A 21,471-nucleotide genomic window follows, 5' to 3' on the forward strand; every position below is an offset into this window, starting at 1 on the left:
TATAGTAGAAACCACAAGCCCTTGGAATTCCCCGGTCTTTGTTATCCGTAAGCCGGGGAAGGATAAGTGGCGGCTCCTTCACGATCTTCGTGAAATCAATAAAGTCATTGTGGACATGGGACCCCTTCAACCAGGGATGCCTACCCCTACCATGCTCCCCCGAAATTGGAAATTGGCAGTGATTGATATCAAAGATTGCTTTTTTCAAATTCCCCTACACCCTGACGATACCCCACGGTTTGCCTTCTCGGTGCCCACTCTTAACCGAGAAGCCCCAATGAAGAGATACCACTGGCGAGTGTTACCCCAAGGGATGAAAAATTCGCCGACCATCTGCCAGTGGTATGTCTCTTCGTTGCTGTCTCCCGTTCGCGCCAAAATGGGGGAGGTCATCATCTATCACTATATGGATGATGTCCTAGTGTGCGCCCCCCATGACGATATGCTTACTCAATCACTTGACCTAGTGGTTAGAGTTCTAACATCTGCAGGTTTCCAGCTCCAGGAAGACAAGGTTCAAAGGATGCCACCCTGGAAGTATCTGGGACTGAGGATTACTGAGAGGACCATTGTTCCTCAACAATTGGCTATCAACAGTAATCCAAAGACTCTGGCAGACCTTCACTCCCTGTGCGGGACCTTGAACTGGGTCAGGCCTTGGCTGGGCCTCACCACCGAAGACCTAGCCCCCCTCTTCATGCTTTTGAAGGGGGAGAAGGAGCTTAGTTCTCCTAGGACCCTGACTCCAGAGGCGAGGGAAGCACTGAGGAAGGCACAAATTGCTTTAATGGAAAGGCAGGCACATCGATATGAGCCGACCCTGCCGTTTGAGTACATCATTCTGGGAAGGTTGCCGCACCTGTGTGGGCTTATCTTTCAGTGGGATCAAGGCTCAAGGGACCCACTCTTGATCATAGAGTGGGTATTCCTGAGCCACCAACGATCCAAGAGTATCACCCGGCCACAAGAGCTGGTGGCTCAGCTTGTCAGGAAAGCTAGAGCCAGGCTCAGGGAGATGGCAGGGTGCGACTTTGCGTGTGTACGGGTGCCTGTCAGCCTGTCTCGGGACAGGGCGTCCCCGGATAAGCTGACAAAGGAGATGTTTGAACAGCTGCTGCAGGAGAACGAGGCTCTCCAAATCGCATTTGATAGCTACAGTGGATAAGTTTCAGTCCACGCCCCAGCACACAAATTCTTCAATGCTAAATTTAACATCATTCCAAGTTCAATTCGGAGTCGAAAACCCCTCAAGGCCCTGACAGTTTTCACTGATGCATCTGGAGCATCCCACAAGTCAGTTGTGACTTGGGTGGATCCTCAAACTCAGCGGTGGGAAGCGGATGTTAAGTATGTGGAGGGATCTCCCCAAGTCACTGAGTTGGATGCTGTCGTCAGAGCTTTTGAGAGATTTCCCGAACCATTTAATTTGGTTACAGATTCGGCATATGTTGCTGGGGTAGTAGCTAGGGCAGAGAATGCCGCCCTAAAGGAAGTCTCCAATCCGCAGCTGTTTGAGCTGCTTTCTAAGTTAATCTTTACCGTTTCCCACCGAAAGCAGCCATTTTTCGTGATGCACGTGAGGTCGCACACTGAACTCCCTGGCCCGGTAGCCGAGGGAAACGAAAGAGCTGATTCCCTCGCTACTCCTGTCACTATGGCTCAGCTCCCTGATGTATTCCAGCAAGCCAAGCTGAGTCATCAGATGTTCCACCAGAACGTGCCTGGGCTGGTCCGCCAATTCCACCTGAGGCGAGATCAAGCCAGAGCCATTGTGGCCACATGCCCACACTGTCAGTCCACTGCAATGCCCTCTCTGGGAGCTGGGGTCAACCCCAGAGGCCTGGGGAGCTGTGAGGTGTGGCAAATGGATGTCACACACGTCCCGGAATTCGGCAGGTTCCGCTATGTGCACCTTTCCATTGATACCTTCTCAAGTGCTATCTATGCCTCTGCCCACACAGGGGAGAAAGCCGAACATGTATGTAAACACCTCATGCAAGCTTTCTCTGTGCTGGGGGTCCCCAAAGAGATCAAAATGGACAATGGCCCAGCTTATACCTCCAGGAAACTGGAAGATTTCCTGCAAGAGTGGGGAGTGACACACAAGAGAGGCATCCCACACTCCCCCACAGGCCAAGCGATTGTTGAGCGAGCCCATCAATCGCTCAAGCACGTCCTCGTCCATCAAAAGGAGACGGTGAAGGGCTGCACCCCACAAGAACGGTTGTGCAAAGCCCTTTACACGCTAAACTTCCTAAACTGCTCGGACAGTGATCCTAACCCTCCAGTGGCCCGGCATTTTCCATCCGCCAACAGCTACAAGTTGCAGCAGCGCCCTCCAGTGCTGGTCCGGGACCCCGAGACCCAACGAATTATGGGTCCCTTCGATCTGGTGACCTGGGGACGGGGATACGCTTGCGTTTCCTCGCCCCAAGGACTGCGGTGGATCCCACAAAGGTGGGTGAAACCGTACGTCCCAAAACATCCAAGCAGACCGCCAGATCAATATGAGGGTGCTGTCCCGTCCGAATAGGTCATCTCCGGGCCCCCCAAGGAGGAGGAGGAGAAAAACCCCAAATCTTTTATTTTGAAGATTCCTCTTTTCAGTTGAGTTATGTTTGGTGTTTGTTCCCTTCGTTGTAGGAGGAGCCATCCAGAAGATGACAGCCCCAAAGACCATGCTCACCATCTTCAGTGTTATGTTAGCCGTGGCCCAGACGAAGGGGTGGATCGTGCCTCAACCCAAACAAAACGTTTGGATGATGCTGGCGAAGTCCCTACAGAGAGAGGAACTGTGCCTTTCCACCGGAGCAGCAGGAGACCCGATGACAACATGCCTGGTGGGGATCCCTCTAAAACCGGAAGAATTTCCCGACTCCCTTACTACCCTGCTCCATGACGCCAACCGGGGAAAGCCAGCTCAACGTGTCGTCCGCTCTGCACCAACGTATAAGATCAGAAGGCCAGCAAAGAACCCCCTCCTCCTCTGGAGGGACTGGCAAGCCACGCTGGAGAAGGCGACCGTTGAACCCCAAGAGTTTGACCTTCTGGATTCCTCCCCAGCGTCATTTTGTGTTTTCACTTTCGTTACTACCCTTCTGACCCTGCCCCCTATCCCAAAGTGGTGCAAGTGAACAAGCAGTTCCAGGCAGCCAAATGGTGCCAAAACATTGCCCACGTGAAGATGCCCTCAACCCTTAACCCTACCCCTCTTCGGTTGCCCAAAAGTTTATTTCTCATCTGTGGAGATCGGGCATGGGCAGGCATCCCCTCTCGCCTTCTCGGAGGGCCGTGCACACTGGGCCGGCTGTCCTTGTTTTCACCCAACACAACCCAAATCGAAAATTGGAGCCAAAAGAATAATTCGGCTATCAAGAAGCGCAGCCTGGACGACTTGGACCCAGACTGCGACTCAGAAATTTTCCATTGGAGCAAGCTAAAACGGGTAGCAGTGTCTGTTTTTCTGCCCTGGTTGGCCGCTGCTCAAGCCCTTGGAGAATTAGGCCAATTCGAGTGTTGGGTAGTAAAACAAGCAAACTTAACATCAGCTGCGCTAAGCGACCTCCTCGAAGACGAGGAAATCACCAGGCAGGCCACCCTCCAAAATCGGGCGGCCATAGACTACCTGCTACTCCTGCACAACCACGACTGCAGGGAATTTGAGGGGCTTTGCTGTATGAACTTAACATCAAAGAGTCCCTCCATTCGCCAGACCATCGAACAAATGAGAGGCATGGTCCACCAGATAAAACAAGAACACGAAGACTGGGCCACCAACATCTTTTCTAACTGGGGACTGTCCGGATGGCTCTCATCCGTCCTGAAAACTGTTTTATGGATTGTTTTCGTCATTTTTATAGTTTTAGTTGCGTTCGCCAATTTGAGAAGATGTTTAATTCAATCCGTTCTCCACCTTGTATCTCCTCCTCCCCAAGTTAATTTTGTTGGTGCTCCTTCTCCTTCCTCCTCGCCTTCACCCTCTCCCTCCCTTAAAGACTGGTTCCCCGAGCCCTCTGCGCCTCCCGCTGATGCAACCTCCTCTTTCTAAAAAAGAAAGGGGGAGATGTTGCCGTCCGTTTATTTTGTTCAGGTTATTAATTTAAATGGTTTGTTCCTGATGTTATTCCCCCCATGAGTTGTAATGGTTTTACCCGCTTGTCAGTTTTGTAAACCCCTCCCCTTTTTCCTGAACCTTCCTTGTCCATCACCCTGTTCCTGCCCCTGAACCCCATCAATTTATGTAAACCCCACCTCTTGTTCTAGCGCCTTCCCTGTCTTTTATCCCTCACTCGAAGCCCCATTGGCATTGTGACTGCCGCCCCTCCCACGTGTTATTCCTATTAGTCCCCAACATTGTAAACCCTCCCCCCAACTCCTCCCCTGAGATGCCCTGATTGGTTCCTGTGTTTGTACCCTCCCCACCTTAAATTGGAGCGCACAGAGGTGCTCCTTGCTCAGACCGTCCTACCCTTGACCTTTCCAGTCGTTCCCCCATCCACTGCTCCTGACCCTGGAATAAAACCTGGTTTCTGGAGAGAACCTGGGACTCTGAGCCTCTTCCTTGCTTTCATCGGGCACCCACGACGCACCTGAGACTGCAGAGCTTGGTGGCTTACAGGCTCTGAAGGTTCGGTCTGGGACAACGAGCTCCCAGACCGTTCCCCACTCCCGGCGCTGCCAGCGGCTAGGGAGCAGGAGCTAGCCAGGGCGAGGAGAGCCGCGGCAGGGGCAGCGTCAGACAAATATACCAAATACCCCCAAAACCCTTTCCATTATCTCCCGGAATACCAGATTCCCTTCAAGCACTAGTAAAAGAGATGTTTTAGATGCCTTTGATGAATCTGTAGACTTTTACCCAAATTTTGTCTGTTTTAAAGGGATGAAGATGAATCAAAAGAAAATTAGTGCCAAATCAAAATGACCACCAGCCCAGTGTGTTCCCAACCCAGATCACTGGGAACGTGGGTCATCAGGGCTCTGCCCAACGTGGGTCCTCTGATGGGGGATGGAGCTGGAGCAGCGCATGGACACCTTCCTGCACTGGGGGCACTCGCAGGGCTTCCCTTACCGGTGCCTCCGTTGGTGTTGGGTCAAGCTAGAGCTCCAGGAGAAGCTCTTCCCACACTGGGGACACTTGTAGGGCCTCTCCCCAGTGTGGATGCGCCGGTGCCTGATGAGGTTGGAGTTGTGCTTGAAGCCCTTCCTGCAGTCGGGGCAGTGGAAGGGCCTCTCATCCATGTGAATCGGCTGGTGCTGGAGGAGATGGGAGCTGGTCTGAAACCTCTTCCCACACTGGAGACACTCGTAGGGCCTCTCCCCAGTGTGGATCATCTGGTGGATGGTCAATTGTTTCCTCCATATGAAGGTCATCCCACATTTCTCACAGTCATAGGGATGTTCCCCAGTGTGAGTCCTCTGGTGGATAGTCAGGCTGGAGCTCTGGGTGAAGCTCTTCCCACATTCCCCACACTCATAGGGCCTCTCCCCAGTGTGGATGCGCCGGTGCCTGATGAGGTGGGAGTTTCGCTTGAAGCCTTCCCCGCAGTCAGGGCAGCGGAAGGGCCTCTCATCCGTGTGAATCCGCTGGTGCCTGAAGAGACTGAACCTAATGTGAAACCTCTTCCCACACTCAGGACACTCATAGGGCCTCTCCCCAGTGTGGAAGTGCTGGTGGGTGATGAGTTTGGAGTTGCAGCTGAAGCCCTTCCCACATTCCTCACACTCATAGGCCCATTCCCCAGTGTGGATCATCTGGTGGCGGATCAGGAATGAGCTCCGGCTGAAGCTCTTCCCACACTCCAAGCACTTGTAGGGCTTCTCCCCATCCTGAAGCTGCTCATGGACCACCAGCTCAGAGCCCCGGCTGGATATCCGGCTGCCTTCCCGGCACAGGGTGGGTCTTTCCTCCTCAGAGCACCCTGGGCTGAGTTTGGAGCCCCTCCTCCTGTGGGATCTCTGTGGATTTCCCTCCCCACTGGATTCCTGCACTGTGGAGCTGCTCAAATCAGCCCCTTCCATGAGGTTCTGCCGAGGGGATTTGTCCTCCCTGGACTCCATCCTCAGCTCCTTGTCTGGGGGAGGAAGGACAAGGAGAGGATGGGATTTGCCTCCGTGCCAGAGGGAAGGGGAAGGAGATCCCCCCAGTGCGTCCCCGGCAGGACGGCGTCGGCAGCGGGGTTGTCCTGCAGCCGGGGGCCATGCTGGGCTGGGAGATGGAGCAGGAGAGAGGGGGAAAGGGGCACTGACTTCCTCCTCACCTGCCTGGGTGTCCTGGGGCATCTTCCTCTTCCTCGCAGCCTCCTTCTCCATCCAGCCAAGATTTGGGAATGGGAAATCCTGGTTTGGGGAGAAATACAATTCACGAGCACATTGGGTTAGGGAGTTTTTTCTGCCCAAGTCGATCTCTAGAAGTCACCAGCCGTCCATAAAAACATCCCAAACACCAAGATTCAGCCCTGAAAATGCCTCCCAGGAGTTCCCCATCTCTGGTCTCTCCCCTTTGCTGTTCAGGGGTTCCCCCCTGTTCCAGCTGCTGACGGTTACACTTGTACTGGGGGTCCTCTGTCTGCTCAGTCCCTGCCCTCCCCAGGCTGCTGGGAGTACCAGGAATCTGAAAAGTTCCCCCCATTTCCATCTCCTCAATAAGGGATGCTTGGACTCCCCAGTGTCACCCCAAGGGGCATTTGCTGCTCAGCTTTGGGGTTCTTCATTCTCCAAACATCCCCCCAAAATCCCAACCCAGGGACGCCCCAGGATATTTGTGCCAAGATCCCCCTCCCCAGGCACCTGTGGGATGGGGGATGATCATCCCATGGGTGAGGGGCTGTGAATTCAGGGAGTGCTCGACCTCGTGGTTCCTTCTCCTTACCCTGATCCTCCTTTGTCCCTCCTCTTCCTTCCTCTCCTCCCCTTCCATCCTTTCTCCTCCTCTTCCTCCCTAACGCCAACACTTCTCCTACTCCCATCCCTTCTCCCTCTCCTTCTTCATCCCTCCTCTTCCATCCCTCCTCCTCCTCCCCCAGGAGCAGCGACACCCTCGGTGCCCCGTTCCCAAACCCCTCACAGCCCACGGCAGGAGCGGGGATGGAGCCGGGACAGGTCGGGATGGGCAGCACGGGGCTCTCCGCTGCTCCCACCCGCTGGGGACGGGGGGAACCCGGCCCGGGGTAAAGGAGAGGGAAACTGGGAAAATTGGGGGCTGCAGATCCAACCTGGGGCTGGCTGGGGACCCTGGCTGGGGACTGCCAGCCCTTGGGGCTCCTCTGGGGAGATGTGGGAGGGGGGAACACAGAGAGCGCTGGGGGATCCCAGGAGTGGCAGCACTGGCAGGGACTGGTTTGGACTGGGGTAACTGGAACCCTACTGGGGCAACTGGGAATCCTTGGGAATGAGCACAAGCATGCTGAGGGCACATGGGATATACTGGGAATGTCTGTGACCATCCTGGGGAAATTGAAATCACGCTGGGAACAACGGGAACCATGCTGGGGACAACTGGGAACAACTGGGATTGACTGGGTCTGCACCAGGGGCAACTGGGCATGACTGGGACCATGCTGGGAGGGTCTGCGATCATCTGGGGAGGGACTGCAACTATACTGGGATTAAACTGGGTGCAACTGGGATCACACAGAGAGGAACAGGGAGTGACTGGAACCATGCTCAGGTCCTACTGGGATCACAGTGGGAGCAGCTGGGCCATGCTGTGCAAGACTGGGACCATACTGGCAGCAACTGGGACTGCACTCAGGGTGACTGGGAGTGACTAGGAGCAACTGGGATCACATTGGAAGCACCCAAGGAGTGACTAGGAGCAACTGGGATAGACTGGGAGAGACTGAAACCACAGTGCAAGTAAATGGGAGCAACTGGAACCACACTGGATAATCCTGGGAGCGGCTGTGCCCATGCTGGGGTCATACTGGGATCCTACTGGAACTAGCTGGGATCATACTGAGAGTGACTGAAAAGGGGCTGGCTGGGACTGGAACCATACTGGAGGTGACTGGGAGCAACTGAGCCCATCCTGGGAGTAACAGGGAGTCACTCTGGCCATGACTGGAACCATACTGGGAGTATCTGGGAGTGACTGGAACCATACTGGGGGTGGCTGGTACAACAACTCATACTGGGAGTGACTGAGATTGTAGTGGGAGTGACTGGGATCATCCTGGAAGTGACTGGAACCATACTGGGAGTGACAATGGCTCCTACAGGGATAGCACTGGGAACCACTGGGATTACAGTGGGTGTGAATGGAACCTGACTGGGGGTTACTGGGAGCTACTGGGCCCATGCTGGGAGGAAAATGTGGACACATTGGGAGCAACTGGGGATCAACTGGAAGGTACTGGAACCATGCTGAGGGAACTGAGACCACAACTGGAATCATACTGGGAGGAAGTGGGAAAGAGTGGGATCATTCTGAGGTAACCAGAACCTTACTGGGGCGACTGGGATATACTGGGAGTGTCTATAACCATACTGGGAACAGCTGGAACAGTGGTGGGGGCAACTGGGAGTGAGTGGAACCATGCTGAGATGGACTGGGACTATTCCAGGGACAACTGGGATCACACTGGTAGGAACTGGGAAGAATTGCAACTATTCTGGGATCATACTCAACTGGGATCATACTGGGATCCCAGTGGGAGCAGCTGGGTCCCTGCTGGCTGAGACTGGGATCCCACTGAGGGTGACTGGAATCATACTGGGATTGACTGGGAGTGGCTGGGAACAACTGGGATCATGCTGAGAGCAACTGGGAGGAGCTGGGAATGACTGGGAGCGTGCTGGGGCTGACTGGGATATACTGGGAGAGACAGGGAGTCCCAGGGATCACACTGGAGGCTACTGGGGTCACACTGGCACTGCCAGGGAGCAACTGGGGGCCACTGGCCTCATCCTGGGAGTGACTGGGATTAGATTGTAAGTGACTGGGATCAGACTGGGAGTTACTGAGATGATACTGGGAGTGTGAAGGAAACTGGAAAATTGGGGAAAAATGGAAAAAAAACCCAGGATAAATTCAAGGAAAATGGAAGGGAAAATTCAGGGAAAATGAAAAATATCAAGGCGAAATCCAAAAAAATTAAGAAAACATCAGGAAATAATTGGGAAAAATTTGGGAAAAACGGGAAAATTTGACAAAAAATTGGGGAAAACCAGGAAAAATTTGGGAAAAAAAAGAGGAAACTCAAGAAAAAAATTGTGAAAAATCAAGGAAAAAAAACAGGAAAAGGAAGTGCAAAAAACCTGGGAAAAATCAGGAAAAAATCAGGAAAAAATGGGGAAAAATCAGGAAAAAAAATCAGGAAAAAATAGGAAAATAAGGAAAAATCTGGAAAACACAGGAAAAATATAGGAAAAATATGGGGAAAGCCAGGAATAAAACTGGGAAATAACTGGGAAAGGTCAGGAAAAAAAACAAGCAAACAAAGAGGAATAAAATCTAGGAAAAAATGGGAAATAATGAAAAAAATTGGAAAAAAACCAGGAAAAATCAGTGAAATTTGAGAAGAAATTGGGAGAACACTAGGAAAAATTTGAGAAAAGAAGGCAGAAATATCTGGAAAAAGAAGGAAAAAAAGAGAAAAGCATGAAAAAAATTGGGGAAAATTTGATAAAAATAAGGGAAAATATCAGGAAAAGAAAGACAAAAATCCCTGGGAAAAATCAGGAAAAAATTTGGAAAAATCAAAGAACAAACAGAAATACTTGAGAAAAATGTTGGAAAAAATCAGAAAAAAATTGTGAAAAAAGAAGAAAAATCAAAGGAAATAAGGGAAAAAAAATCAGGAAAAGGATAAAAAAATCTGGAAAAGAAATCATAAAAAAACAATGAAAAAGAATCAGGAAAAAACTGGGAAAACCAGAAAAATTTGGGAAAGGAAAAGGGAAAAATCAGGGGGAAAAATGGGCAAAAAAATGGGAAAAACCGCAAAAATCAAGGAAAATTTTGAGAAAAGATTGGGAAAAAACTGAAAAAAAAATCAGGAAAAGAAAGAGAAAATATCAGGAAAAAAATCAGGAAAAATCAGGAACAAAATCTGGAAAATTGAGAAGTAAGAGGAAAGAAACCTAAAAAAATCACGAAAAATCAGTAAAAAAACTAGAAAATACAGGGAAATAATCAGGGAAAAACTATAAAAAAATTGGGGACTAACCAGGAAACAATTGGGAAAAGAAGAGGGGAAATCAGGAAAAAATGGGGGAAGAAATAGGGAAAAAATGGGGAAAAAAGTGGAAAAAAAAGAGGAAGAAGACTGGGAAAAATTTGGGAAAAATTAAGGAAAAAATCAGGGAAAAAATGAGGAAAAGAGAACAGGGAAAAAAACCCCACAGATAAATGGGAAAAAACTGGGAAAAAGCCAGGAAATATTTAGAAAAAAAAGGCAAAAGTCAGGAAAAATTAGAAAAAAATGGGGGGAAATTGGGACAAATCAGAGGGAAAACTCAGGAAAAAAATGGGAAAAAAATTTGAAAAAAATTATGAAAAATGAGAGAAAGATCAGGAAAAGAAAAAGTAAATGAAAACTGGAAAAATCAGAAAAAATAATGAAAAAAATTGTGGGAAAATCAGGGAAAATTTTGGAAAAATCAGGGGAAAAAAACAGAAAATGAGGGAAAAATTTAAGAAAAAGTAGGGGAAAATCCAGAAAAATTTGGGAAAAGAAGAGGGAAAAATCAAGGGAAATCAGGAAAAAATCAGGAAAATTTGAGAAATAACTGGAAAAAAAACCAGGAAAAAAATTGGGAAAAAAAGAGGGGAAAATCAGGAAAAATGGGAAAAAAAGGAAAGAAAAAATTGGGAAAAAATTGGGAAAATATTAGGAAAATATTGGGAAAAATCGGGGGAAAAGTGAGGAATATAAAGAGGAAAATAATCTGGAAAGATCAGGAAAAAACAGGAAAAAAGGGGACAAAAACTGGGAAAAAAATGGGAAAAATCAGGAAAAAACCAGGATGGAATCCAACTATCCCATTTTTCCATGGAATTTTGGGAATTGCCTGCCTGGGAGGTTGTGGAAGAATTTCCAGACCTGAGAATCCGGGGAGTGGGGAAAGGTGGAATTGCACCTTTGAGTGCTCCAGGTTTTTTGGAAGACTGATGGCTTGGTCCTCTTCCAGCTTCCAGAATATTGGAATGAATCCCACACCTTCTTCTGGCTGGAAATCATGGAAAAATCATGGAAAAATCATGGGAAAGCTGTGATTTAAATTCATGGAATTTTGCCACCAAAGCACCTTTTTTCCCACCAAAATTTCTATTTTTTTTCCACAAAATTTCAATTTTTGGGATACTTAAATGGGGAAGATAAGGAGAAATCGAGAAAAATAGGATAGAAATGGAGGAAGAACGTGGAAAAGTCGGGGGAAACTACAAGAATATGGGGGGAAAACTGAGAAAAATGACAGGAAAAATGGAGCAAAAATGGGGGAAAATGGAGCCAAAATTAGGGAAAAAATTGGAAAAAAATAGGGAAAAATTGGGGAAAATGGGATGGAAATGGAGGAAAAATTGGGAAAAATGGGAGAAAGAAATGGAAAAAAATTGGGATAAAATTGTGGAAAAATGAGATAAAACCAGAATAAAAATGGGGAAAATAATGGGGAAAACTAGGGTAAAAATAGGAATAAAAATGGTAAAAATATTGCAAGAATGGTGGAAAATATGGAAGAAAATGGGGAAAATAGGAGAGAACATGGGGAAAAAACTGGGGAAAAATGGAGCAAAAATATGGTAAAATGGGGAAATGGGGAAAAAACAGATTAAAAATGGAAAAAAATGGGTAAAATAGGAAAACCTGTGGAATAATTTGAGCAAAAATGGAGTAAAAATAAAAAAAAAAAATCATAAAAACTGGGAAAAAAATGAGGACAAATGAGATAAAAAAGGGAGAAATGGAGGGGAAGAGGAAAAAAATGGGGAAAAATAAAAAAATAGGATAAAAATTGGGAAAATAATTATGAAAATGGGATAAAATTAGAAAAAATAGAGCAAAAATGGGATAAAAATGTGGAAAATGGGATAAAATCGAGACAAATTGTACTCTAATAGGGAATGACTGGGAGTGATTTGGCTTATCGTGGGGCGCAGAGGAAACTGGAGCCACACGTGGGGAGCAACTGGGCAATGCTGGGAGCAGCCACTGCCGGCACCGGGAGCCCCGAACCCCTTTCCCGGCCATGCCGGACCCGCATCCCCCCGGCCCCTTTGCCGGGGCTCTGCCGCCACCGCCACCGGGACCCCCCAAAAACACCTCCCGGGGACCCCCGGGGTGCCCCCGAGGGGCATCTGCGGCTCGGCTCTGGAGCCCTGCCATCCCCAAACATCCCCCCCAAAAACCCCAAAGCCAGGGAGCCCCGGGGTACTTGGGGCGAGCTCCCCCTCCCCGGGCACCTGCGGGATGGGGGGCGATGGTCCCGAAGGAGCTGCAGATGCAGAGAGCGGGGAGCGCAGGTGGAGCCTCCTCTGCCTGCTCCAGCTCTTCCTCCTCCTGCTCCTCCTCTTCCTCCTCCTCTGTCCCTCCTCTTCCTCCTCCTCTGTCCCTCCTCTGTCCCTGTGCGTGGTTCGGAGCCCTCGGGTGAGCGGGGCCGGGCCGGGACACGATGGGAAAGGGCTGGGTCCCCCCCAAACAGAGCTGGGGGCAGCGGAGCTTTGGGGGAACAATGGGAACGGGGCGGGACAGGGGAACAGGGGGAGGTGGGAGCACTGAGGGTCCCCCAGTTCACCCCAGGAGCCCCAAGCCCCGTCCCAGCCCCCCCAGTTCCCCCCGCAGCCCCGGCTGAGGGGGGCTCAGCCCAGGAGCCGCCGTCGTTCGGGGCTCCCCCGAGTGCAGGAACGGGAGAGTTCCCGGCTCGGGGAGGCCCCAGCACAGGAGGGGATCTTGTCCCTCTTCCAGGGCCCTTCAGGGTCTTCAGGCCCCTCTCAAGAGGAGTTTTTCTCTTTTTCAGGTTTTTTTGGGGGGATCCCACCACTACAGGGGTGTTTTTTCCTCCCCATTTTAGGGTGTTTGTGCGGCCGCAGCCCCACAAGCCCCTTTTGAGGGGGGATCATGACGGCTTTAAGTGACATTTTTAGGGGTGTCCCCTCCCCAAGCCCCTGTAGGGGATGTTTTGTCCCCCCAGGGTGGATTTTGGGGGTTCTCTCTACCATGGCCGCTTTAAGGGCCCCCGGTGTTGTCGGGTCCCACTGTAACTCCTCTTAAAAGGGCAACACCACTCCCGTTGGTTCCGGCAGTGGAGCCCGGGAGGGGTTGGGGGTCCCGGGAGGGGTTGGGGGTACCTGGGTGATGCCGATGGAGATGATGGGGTCCCCATGCTGGGTGCAAACCTTTGTGAGGGGTTCCTGGGGATTTTCAGAAGTTCTGGGTGTTTTTGGGGCCATGGTGGTTTCTTGGGAGTTCCCAAGAGGGTTTACAGGGGTCCTGATGAGGGAGTCTGGGCAATCCCGGGAGTGGAATTTGGGATCTCAAGGTTGTTTTGGGGAACCTGCTGGTGATGGACATGGGGACCCCATGACAGGTATGAACCTTCTCAATGTCTGTATGGGGTTTTGCGGTTTTGGGGAGTTTTTGGAGCATCCAGGGCTGTGTTTGGGATCAGGGGAGGTTGGAGTGTCCCAGGGGGTTTGGGGGTTCTCGGCAGGTTTGGGGGTACCTGGGCAATGTGGGTGGCAGTGCTGGGGACCCCGTGCCGGGTTTGAACCTTCTCACTGCACACGGGCAGCGCCAGCGTGTTCAGGGAGATCCTGGGGGGCCCGGGGGGTCACCCCAAATCCCAGGGACCCCAAATGCTGAGGGACCCCCCAAACTGCCCTCACCGCTGGATCTGCTGCAGGCAGGGGGGCACCAGCACTCGGCCCCCACCCTCCACCATCACAGGGGGGCTGTGGAAGAAATCTGGGGGTGCACGGACAGGTTGGGTGGGACCCCCAAAGTCCTGGGGGAGGGGACACGGGGGGACTCCCTTGAATTCTCATTGTGAGGGTATGAGGGGGGACCCAGGAAGAGTTTGGGGGGCTGGCTGGGTCATGGGGAGACCCCCAGGAGTCTTGTAGGGGGTGGGGATGGCAAGGACCAGGGTGATCCCCAGGATGGGGTTGGGGGGAAACCGGACTGGGGCTCTCATGGCAATGGGATGGGAAGATCTGCTCATGGAATTCCATGGGAATGGCATGGCCGTGAGATACATCTACAGAGTTCCCATGGGAATGGGATGTCTGAGATCCATCCATGGAATTTCCATGGGAATTCCCAGGTTCCCAAATTTTGCCCTCACAAATCCCACATTCCCATTCCCATATTCCCATGGGAATTCTGCCCTCCCCACCTTTACACTCCAGCACCTCCTGCCCATATCTGACATATTTCCGGAGACATTCCCTGCAGCTGTGAGCCAGGGAATTTGTTAATCCCTCAGCCTGGATCTCAGGGATCCCCATGGCGGTGCCACAGTTGCCATCGCAGCCCCACAGAACCCCCAGCCCCGGCTCCCCCCGCTCAGCCCCGCTCTGGCTGTGCCGCTGCTGCAGCATCTGTAGCTCCCCGCTGGCCCCGTGCCGGTGCCGCTCCTTGTGCCGGCTCTGGCTATCCCAATATCCCAGCCCTGGCTATCCCAATATCCCAGCCCTGGCTATCCCAATATCCCAGCCCTGGCTATCCCAAGATCCCAGCCCTGGCTATCCCAATATCCCAGCTCTGGCTATCCCAAGATCCCAGCTCTGGCTATCCCAATATCCCAGCCCTGGCTATCCCAAGATCCCAGCCCTGGCTATCCCAAGATCCCAGCCCTGGCTATCCCAAGATCCCAGCCCTGGCTATCCCAAGATCCCGGCTCGGCTCCGCCCGGCCCCGCTCGCTGCGGCGGCGCTGGAAGGGGATCCCAGCCAGGGACCCCATGGACATGGACTGCGGGAAGGCCGGGCCGGGCTCCGACAGCGCCGCGTGCAGGGAACGCAGGGAGAGGAGAACTGGGGGGACATTTGGAGATTTGGGATCGGGGGGGTCACGGCTGAAGGAAAGGGGGAACGGGGAGAGCCGGGAAGGGCATTTGGGGAAGCCAGGAGTGACAAGAGGGGAGGCTAGGGCTAGCCAGATGTGGCATGGCTGGAGTTCAGGGCGTTCCTGTACCCAGGAAAGGGAGCTCCAAGGGTCCCCGCTGTCCCCATTGCCAGGACAGGGCAGGGAAAGCCGGGATGGCTGGGAATAGGGGTCCCGGGTGTCCTGAGTGCTGAGGAAAGGAGGGGCTGGCTGCTGGGAGAGGCAGGAATAGGGGTCCGGGGGGTAAATGGGTCAAGAAGGGGGCTCTGAGGGCTGCTTGAGACGGGATGGCCGGGAAAGGGGTGCAGGCGTTCCTGGTGCCGGATAAGGGGGTGCAGGGTGGGACCCACGGCCGGGAATGGGGGTTCGGTGGGATGCCGGAGCCCAGGAATGGGGGTTTAGAGGCCCCTCGGCGCTCCGGAATGGGCGATCAAAGAGTCCCGGTGCCGGGGTCCCCCTCACCTCTCGCCGCCCCCCCGGGAGCGCCCCCGGCCCCAGCGCTGGAGCCATCGCGCTGCTCCGCTGCGGCCCCGCCCACAGCCCCAGCCCCGCCCCCCCAGAGCCGCCTCCGGCCCCGCCATTGGCGCCGCTCTTTGCTGCCCGCCAGTGGCAGCCCGAGGCTGCAGTGACGTCACCGGTCGCCGGGCAGATCCCGGCGGCGCAGGGCGGGCAAGGCGGAAGCGAAAGTGCCCGAGGGAGCGCGGGGGGAGGGGACGGGGCAATTCCAGGGAATTCCCCTGGATCCCCTCCCGGGATTCCCCGGGACCCTCCTCGGCCGCGCACTGCGGGACCCCCGGGACAAACTGGGCTGAACTCCCGGGCCCTGCGCCCAAACTCTGCCTGGAACCCGCCGGCTTCGGCCCAAAGCGGGGGAAGCCCCGGCATCCGCGGATCCCATTTTTCCTGCGGCTGCGGCTCCCCAGCCCCGGCGGAGCAGGAGCGGGCGCTGGGAGCCCGAGCCCCGATTCCCAATCTCCTTCTCTCTCTCTCTGCTGCTCTGTCCCTCTCCTTTGGGTGATCAGAAATGCCAGAGCGGCTGGAGAGCCCCGTGCCCAGCTCGGCTTTCCCTGGAAAGGGAGGCCTGGGGGTGCGGTGCCCCGGGATGGCCGGGAATGGGGCTCCGGGGGTCCCCGGGCTGACGGAACCGGGGGATCCAGGGGCTGCCAGGGGAGGATCCCCGGGAAAGGGGGTGCAGGGCGCTGTTGGTGCAGGAGAAGGGGGTGCAGGGGGTCCCGGAGCTGGGCAAGGAGATGCGGGGGGATCCCAGGGCCCAGGAATGGGGATCCAAGGGGGTCCCAGGGGGGCTCCCCAAAGCCCCTCCCAGGGCACAGCAGGAGCTGGGTCAGGAGCTCTGGCAGAGACAAAAGGGGGTGAGCCCGGCATGGGGGGGACATGGGGGAGTCACAGGCGCTCCCGGGGGGGGACACGACCCCCGGGGACCCCTCCTCACCTTCTCCCACGCACCCCAACAGAGCCCCTAAATGGATGAGCAGAGCTCGGTGACTGCAGTATGAAACTTGTTCAGTGGCACAGGAGGATTTAGAATTGAGGACAGGGGAAGGGTTTAACCCAGCCTCCTGTTTGAACAGCCTGGAGAGGGGGCTGGGGAGAAACCCATGCCTGCATTGAATTGAGAGAGATCCAGACCCGGGCTGGGAGAGATGAGACATTCCCTGGCCTAAGGGAGAAAATGTGTTTATGGATGGGCTTTCAAGGGCAGCAGAAGGGAAATGAATTACAGGACTTGCTATTGTTAAGGAAAGGGAATTAGACAAAGCCCAGATCACAGCCCCCATGTCAGCTCAACCTGCAGAGCTGGCTGTGCTTGTAAGTACCTGGCACTGACATGCCCTCAGCTGGAAGGGTTAAATATCTTATGCTGATACCAGGGCAGCTAACAGGGTGCCAAAAGCAATTCTGACTTCCTCAGCAATCACTGGATCAGTTATCAAGGGATTTCTAAAACAAATAATTCCAAGATAAGCTATTGTGGAAGCAACAGACTCAGACAGGGGAATTCACTTTACAGGAAAGATCCTCCAGGGGGGTTATGGCAGCTTTAAGAATACAATGGGACCTCCACAACCCCAGGCACCCCCAGTGCTCAGGTCAGGTAAGAAGAATGAATGGAGAAACAAAGAAACACCTCTGGAAGCCGCTGATAGAAACCAAGATTCCATGGGTACAGCTTTTGGCTTTGGCAAGAATAAGAGCCAGACCCAGGGCAGATATTCAATTAACTCCCTTGGAACTGATCTTTGGAATTCCTTACCCTGGTAAATCTCCACCTAGTGCAGGGAGGAGATCAGGGATGTATATTCAAAGCAGTCAGTGGTCAGAATCCTGTCTCTTGTGGAATCCCTCCCTCAGGAAGCTCGGCTGGCACAGACCCTGCCTTGGGACTCTGCTGTTCACAACATCCAACCAGGACATCGGGTCCTGCCGAAGCAGTGGAAAGAAGCAGCTCTGGTGGCCAAGTGGCACGGCCCATTCCAAGTGTCCCTGAGCACAGAAACAGCCCCAGCACAGCTGAACACGGGGGGACCCCTCAGCCTCGGCTCAAGGGCTCTGCAGCCCCGCAGATTTGGATTTCCCGGCTGCAGCAGGAGGATGGGAGCCGCCCCTGAGCCTGCACTGAAGGCAAGGCAGCAGCAGCCAGGGCTCCCCAGCGGGGGAAGCCCCTGGGCCTGCCCACAGATCCTCTGCTGAAATCCTCGGCCTGGGCACCCTCCTTTGGCATCTCCAGCCCCTGCGGGACAATCCTGGCTGGCACTGCTGGAGCTTCAGGGCTTTCTGTGCCTGCCCTCGCCACAGCTGCTGGGGAAGGCACCGGGAGAATTCCACTCTGGCTCTCAATTACACTCACACTCTGGGCTGGCTGGGATTAGAGTATTGGAAAATATACCAGGTGTAAAATTATTTTTTATTTGATTTCTCCAGTCAGGCTTGGTTTGCATTTGCCTTGGGAAAAGGAATTTTAAAGGGTTTTTTTAAGGGATGTTCCACCACTCAGCAGAGATGAGCTTAACATCTCAACAGACTGGGAACAGCCCAAAAGATTCCCACAAAGACAACGACAATCAACAAAATTATCAAGGCCCAACAGCAAACATCAACCAACATCTACCCCAGACACTGCCCTGGCACAGCTGGAGACACCTGGTCTGGAAAAGACTGAGCAGGAAATCCAGGAGTGCAGACCTAATTCACATCAGAGACACAGAAATCCGGGTGCAACAGGAAACCAAACACTAAGAACTCCACAACTTGGAAACAATGAACACTAAACCAATGGATTTCTATGGGTTCAGACTGCTTAAAGTTCAGGAAACATCTAGTAAAACTCACATGTCATGGAATGATTTTCTCTGCAGATGCAGAATATGTGTGGCTGAAATGATTCTGTTCAGAATCAAGTCATGCCTTATTTCTCTGGAGACATTGTTGGAGAGTTTTTGCTTTTCACAGTTTCAGTGAAAGGATTACACCATTAGAAGAATTTTTTGCAATAATTCTACTTTTCTGTTGTCAGTTCTGCTTGGGCCAGGGGTGTGAGAATCAGTTTTTAGTCAGAGAAGAAAAAGAAAATACTTGATTTCTTTCTAATTTTTGTTTTTATGTTTGTGCATGGCTCTTAGTGATGGCAAAATTATGGTATGGGTTTTTCCATGTTCACCTTTAAGCTGCATTTTGAAAACTAGAAGACCTTGAAAGGAGGCCCTTTAAAATGTAAACAGTTAATAGAAAATTGTTTTAAAAAAACAACAAAGCAACAGCAGATGGGGGAGGGAGCCCTCCATGTGAGTCATCCCATGGCTGCCCTGGAAGAGAAGCTTCATTCCAGGCAGCCAGCAGAGGAGCTTTAGAAATGCAAATTAACACCCCTGGGGCAAAGCCTGGACAATGTACCAGGGTGTTCCTGCCTGGGGGAGGAATTGGGCTGAATTCCTCTGCCCCTCACCCCAAGCTCTGCCTGGGGGCACAGGCAGAATTTGCACAGCTAAAGGCAGAGCCCATGGTGAGGATATCTGACTCTGCAGCAGAAATTGGTTAAGCTAAAAAGGAAAACTGCAAATGGACAATGTTGTGAAAACTTCACTATAAAAAATGGGGGAGAATCATCCCACTCCCCACCCCAACTTGTGTTCTCACTTTCTATGTTATCCAGGGTGAATTAGAGCACTGGGGTTTTTTTGCTACCCCAAGCGAAATCAGTTGGGAATCCAAGTATGTGCTGATTTAATTCGAGGAAAGCCCAAAATTGATGCTGCCCTGACTGGAGGGAGCACCAAAAAATGGGGAAAAGATGAATGGCCACCAGAACAAATCCTGCAACACCATGGGCCAGCCCCGGGGAACCCTAACAAATTCATATCTGGAGCCAGAGAACCCATTTATCATTTCCATGGCATAATTAGATTACAGGATGTCCTCAAAATAATACCCAACCAGACAGCTCCAGTTCCTGACTTTCTTCCCAATCAATCCACCCAGATGAGGAACACAACATTTCACCATGGGATAGAGTCACATTATCTTTTAGCAGGAAAAGGAGGCAGAGTTTGTGGAAAGTTAAATGACTCAAACTGCTGTTGGCAAATAGATCACAGAGGAAAAGTGGAGAAAAAGATAACAAAGGATATAAGAAAAATGTAATGTACCGGTCCAAATGTGGAAAGGATGGGAACGGGCAACTTTTTTGTGGTTCCCTGGCAGACCATGGGTTAAACGAATGCAGTTTCTCCTCTTACGTTCTACAGCAACTCTCACCTTTTCACCATGCACACACCTTGCTGAGTGCAGCTCATTCAGCAGCTGAGGGGGATGCAGGGGGCAGCCAGGCCTCCTGAGCCACAAACGGCTACAAAAGGACAGAGAATGAGGGCACCGAGAGCAATCCCAAAATCAAAGAACACCCAGGAAGAAAAAACAGAGCCAATGAGTGAATCTGCTTGCAGATAGGGCCAGGGACTTGCACATAAGGAAGCAGTGGGAAAAAGCATCACTTTCAGAAAATGTTACTAATTGACAAGGACCGCTGCTCTGACAAAGTCCCGCTAAATTCCTGAACTTCCAGAAGAGCAAAGACTTAACAGAGCCATCAATATCGGATGTTATACAAAAGTGGTGGGTACATATTAACCGGGACATGCAGGAGGCAGATGGGGAAGTCTGAACCTTCCAAGCACCTCCGCCAGTGGGGAAAGGGACAGGGACACGCGGCCGGGAAAATCAGGACAAAAACGAGGCCGCGTCCTCCAGCAGCTGGAGAGAGCGCACGGCAAATGCCCCACGGCCTCTCCCTTTGGGCAGCAATAAAGTCACTCTCACACCGCTCCTCTGCCTCCTTTGGCCACACAAACCTCTGGCGCCGGGAATTTGCCCGCCCAGCCCCGGGCACAGCGCAGCCACCTCCGGGCTACCGACACGAAGCGGGACGAGCCAGCGCTGCTCCGGCACCGGCTCCTGCCGAGGCCCCAGCGGGAAGGAGACCGCGGGCAGCCGCTCCCGCGGCGCCCTCACGCCAGGGCCAACACGGGCCGGCCACGGCACAAGCCACCCGCCACAGCCCCCTGCCGCCCCCTCCCGGGCCCGCAGCGAGCCCCGAGCCCCCGCAGAACCGAGCGCGGCTCCCACCTGCGATGGCTGGGGCCGTCTCCGAGCTCCGCCGCCGCCTCACCGGGCTCCGGCCGCTGCCGCCGCTGCCGGGCCCGCACAGACGCTCCGGCAATGGCGGCTCTCCTGCCCCACGGCCGCCCTGGGGGCGCCAGCGGGGCCGGGCTTGTCCCTGCTCTGCCCAATCAGAGCGCGCCGGAGCCAAGAGTGACGGCAGCAGCAGCCAATCGCAGCCAGCGGCGGGCTCTGCACACGGCACAGCCCCGCCCCGCGCTCTCAGGGCCCCCCGGGCTGTGTGAGGGGAAGGGCGGAGATGAGGAACAGGCCTGGAACGGGCCCGGCCCGAGCCGCCATTGAGCTCCCAACACAAACAAAGTTCTCCGCAGCTCCCAGCCCGCCTTTCCCTGCCCTGGGTGTTCGGTGGCTCCGGCTCAGCGGGAAGCCCTGGAGCCTCACTTCTCCCACCTCTAATTAGGTGCCTCAGTGCATCGCTCGGATTTCCCCCAAAAAGGGAAAACTGCCCCAAATCCCTGTGGATGAGTGGGGGAGGAGGGAGATTTCTGGCAGAAAATTCCAAAAACTCAGTGAAGGATTGTGAGAAGTAAATTAATAGCCCTAAAACCAGCTTCCCCCCACCCCTTCCTCCTCCCAGCTGTGCCTCCTTCCCCGGCAGTGCAGGTGTGGTAAATTAAAGGGCCAGGAGACCTTCTGCTCCCATTAACAAGCCTTTATTAGAGAGAACTGGGCCTAGAGGTGCGGGCTCGGTGTGCGCGCCGCCGCTGCTCCCCGTGGACAATGTGGAGGAGGAGGA

The 21,471-nt window shown here is 53.1% G+C and overlaps 1 protein-coding gene across 1 annotated transcript; it reads right to left on the reverse strand.

Moving 5' to 3' along the window:
* Window positions 1-4,589: 4,589 nt before the first annotated feature.
* On the reverse strand, window positions 4,590-7,351 carry LOC147645455 (uncharacterized). Its single transcript, XM_086874603.1, has 2 exons — window positions 6,258-7,351; window positions 4,590-6,071 (listed from the first exon to the last, which is right to left on the reverse strand). Exons 1-2 carry the CDS (start codon window positions 6,307-6,309, stop codon window positions 5,065-5,067), a joined length of 1,059 nt encoding a protein of 352 aa, XP_086730729.1. The 5' UTR covers window positions 6,310-7,351; the 3' UTR covers window positions 4,590-5,064.
* Window positions 7,352-21,471: the final 14,120 nt, after the last annotated feature.

Source organism: Cyanistes caeruleus, unplaced genomic scaffold (genome assembly GCF_971803275.1).
Source record: "Cyanistes caeruleus unplaced genomic scaffold, bCyaCae1.hap1.1 HAP1_SCAFFOLD_290, whole genome shotgun sequence".
NCBI classification, from domain to species: Eukaryota; Metazoa; Chordata; class Aves; order Passeriformes; family Paridae; genus Cyanistes; species Cyanistes caeruleus.

Excerpts from the sequence above, each read along its gene's own strand:
- LOC147645455 (XM_086874603.1), bottom strand. The coding sequence starts at position 6,309 with ATGGAGAAGGAGGCTGCGAGGAAGAGGAAGATGCCCCAGGACACCCAG. Across the intron at positions 6,072-6,257 it reads GCCCCAGGACACCCAGGCAG|ACAAGGAGCTGAGGATGGAG; the intron begins GTGAGGAGGAAG and ends TTCCTCCCCCAG.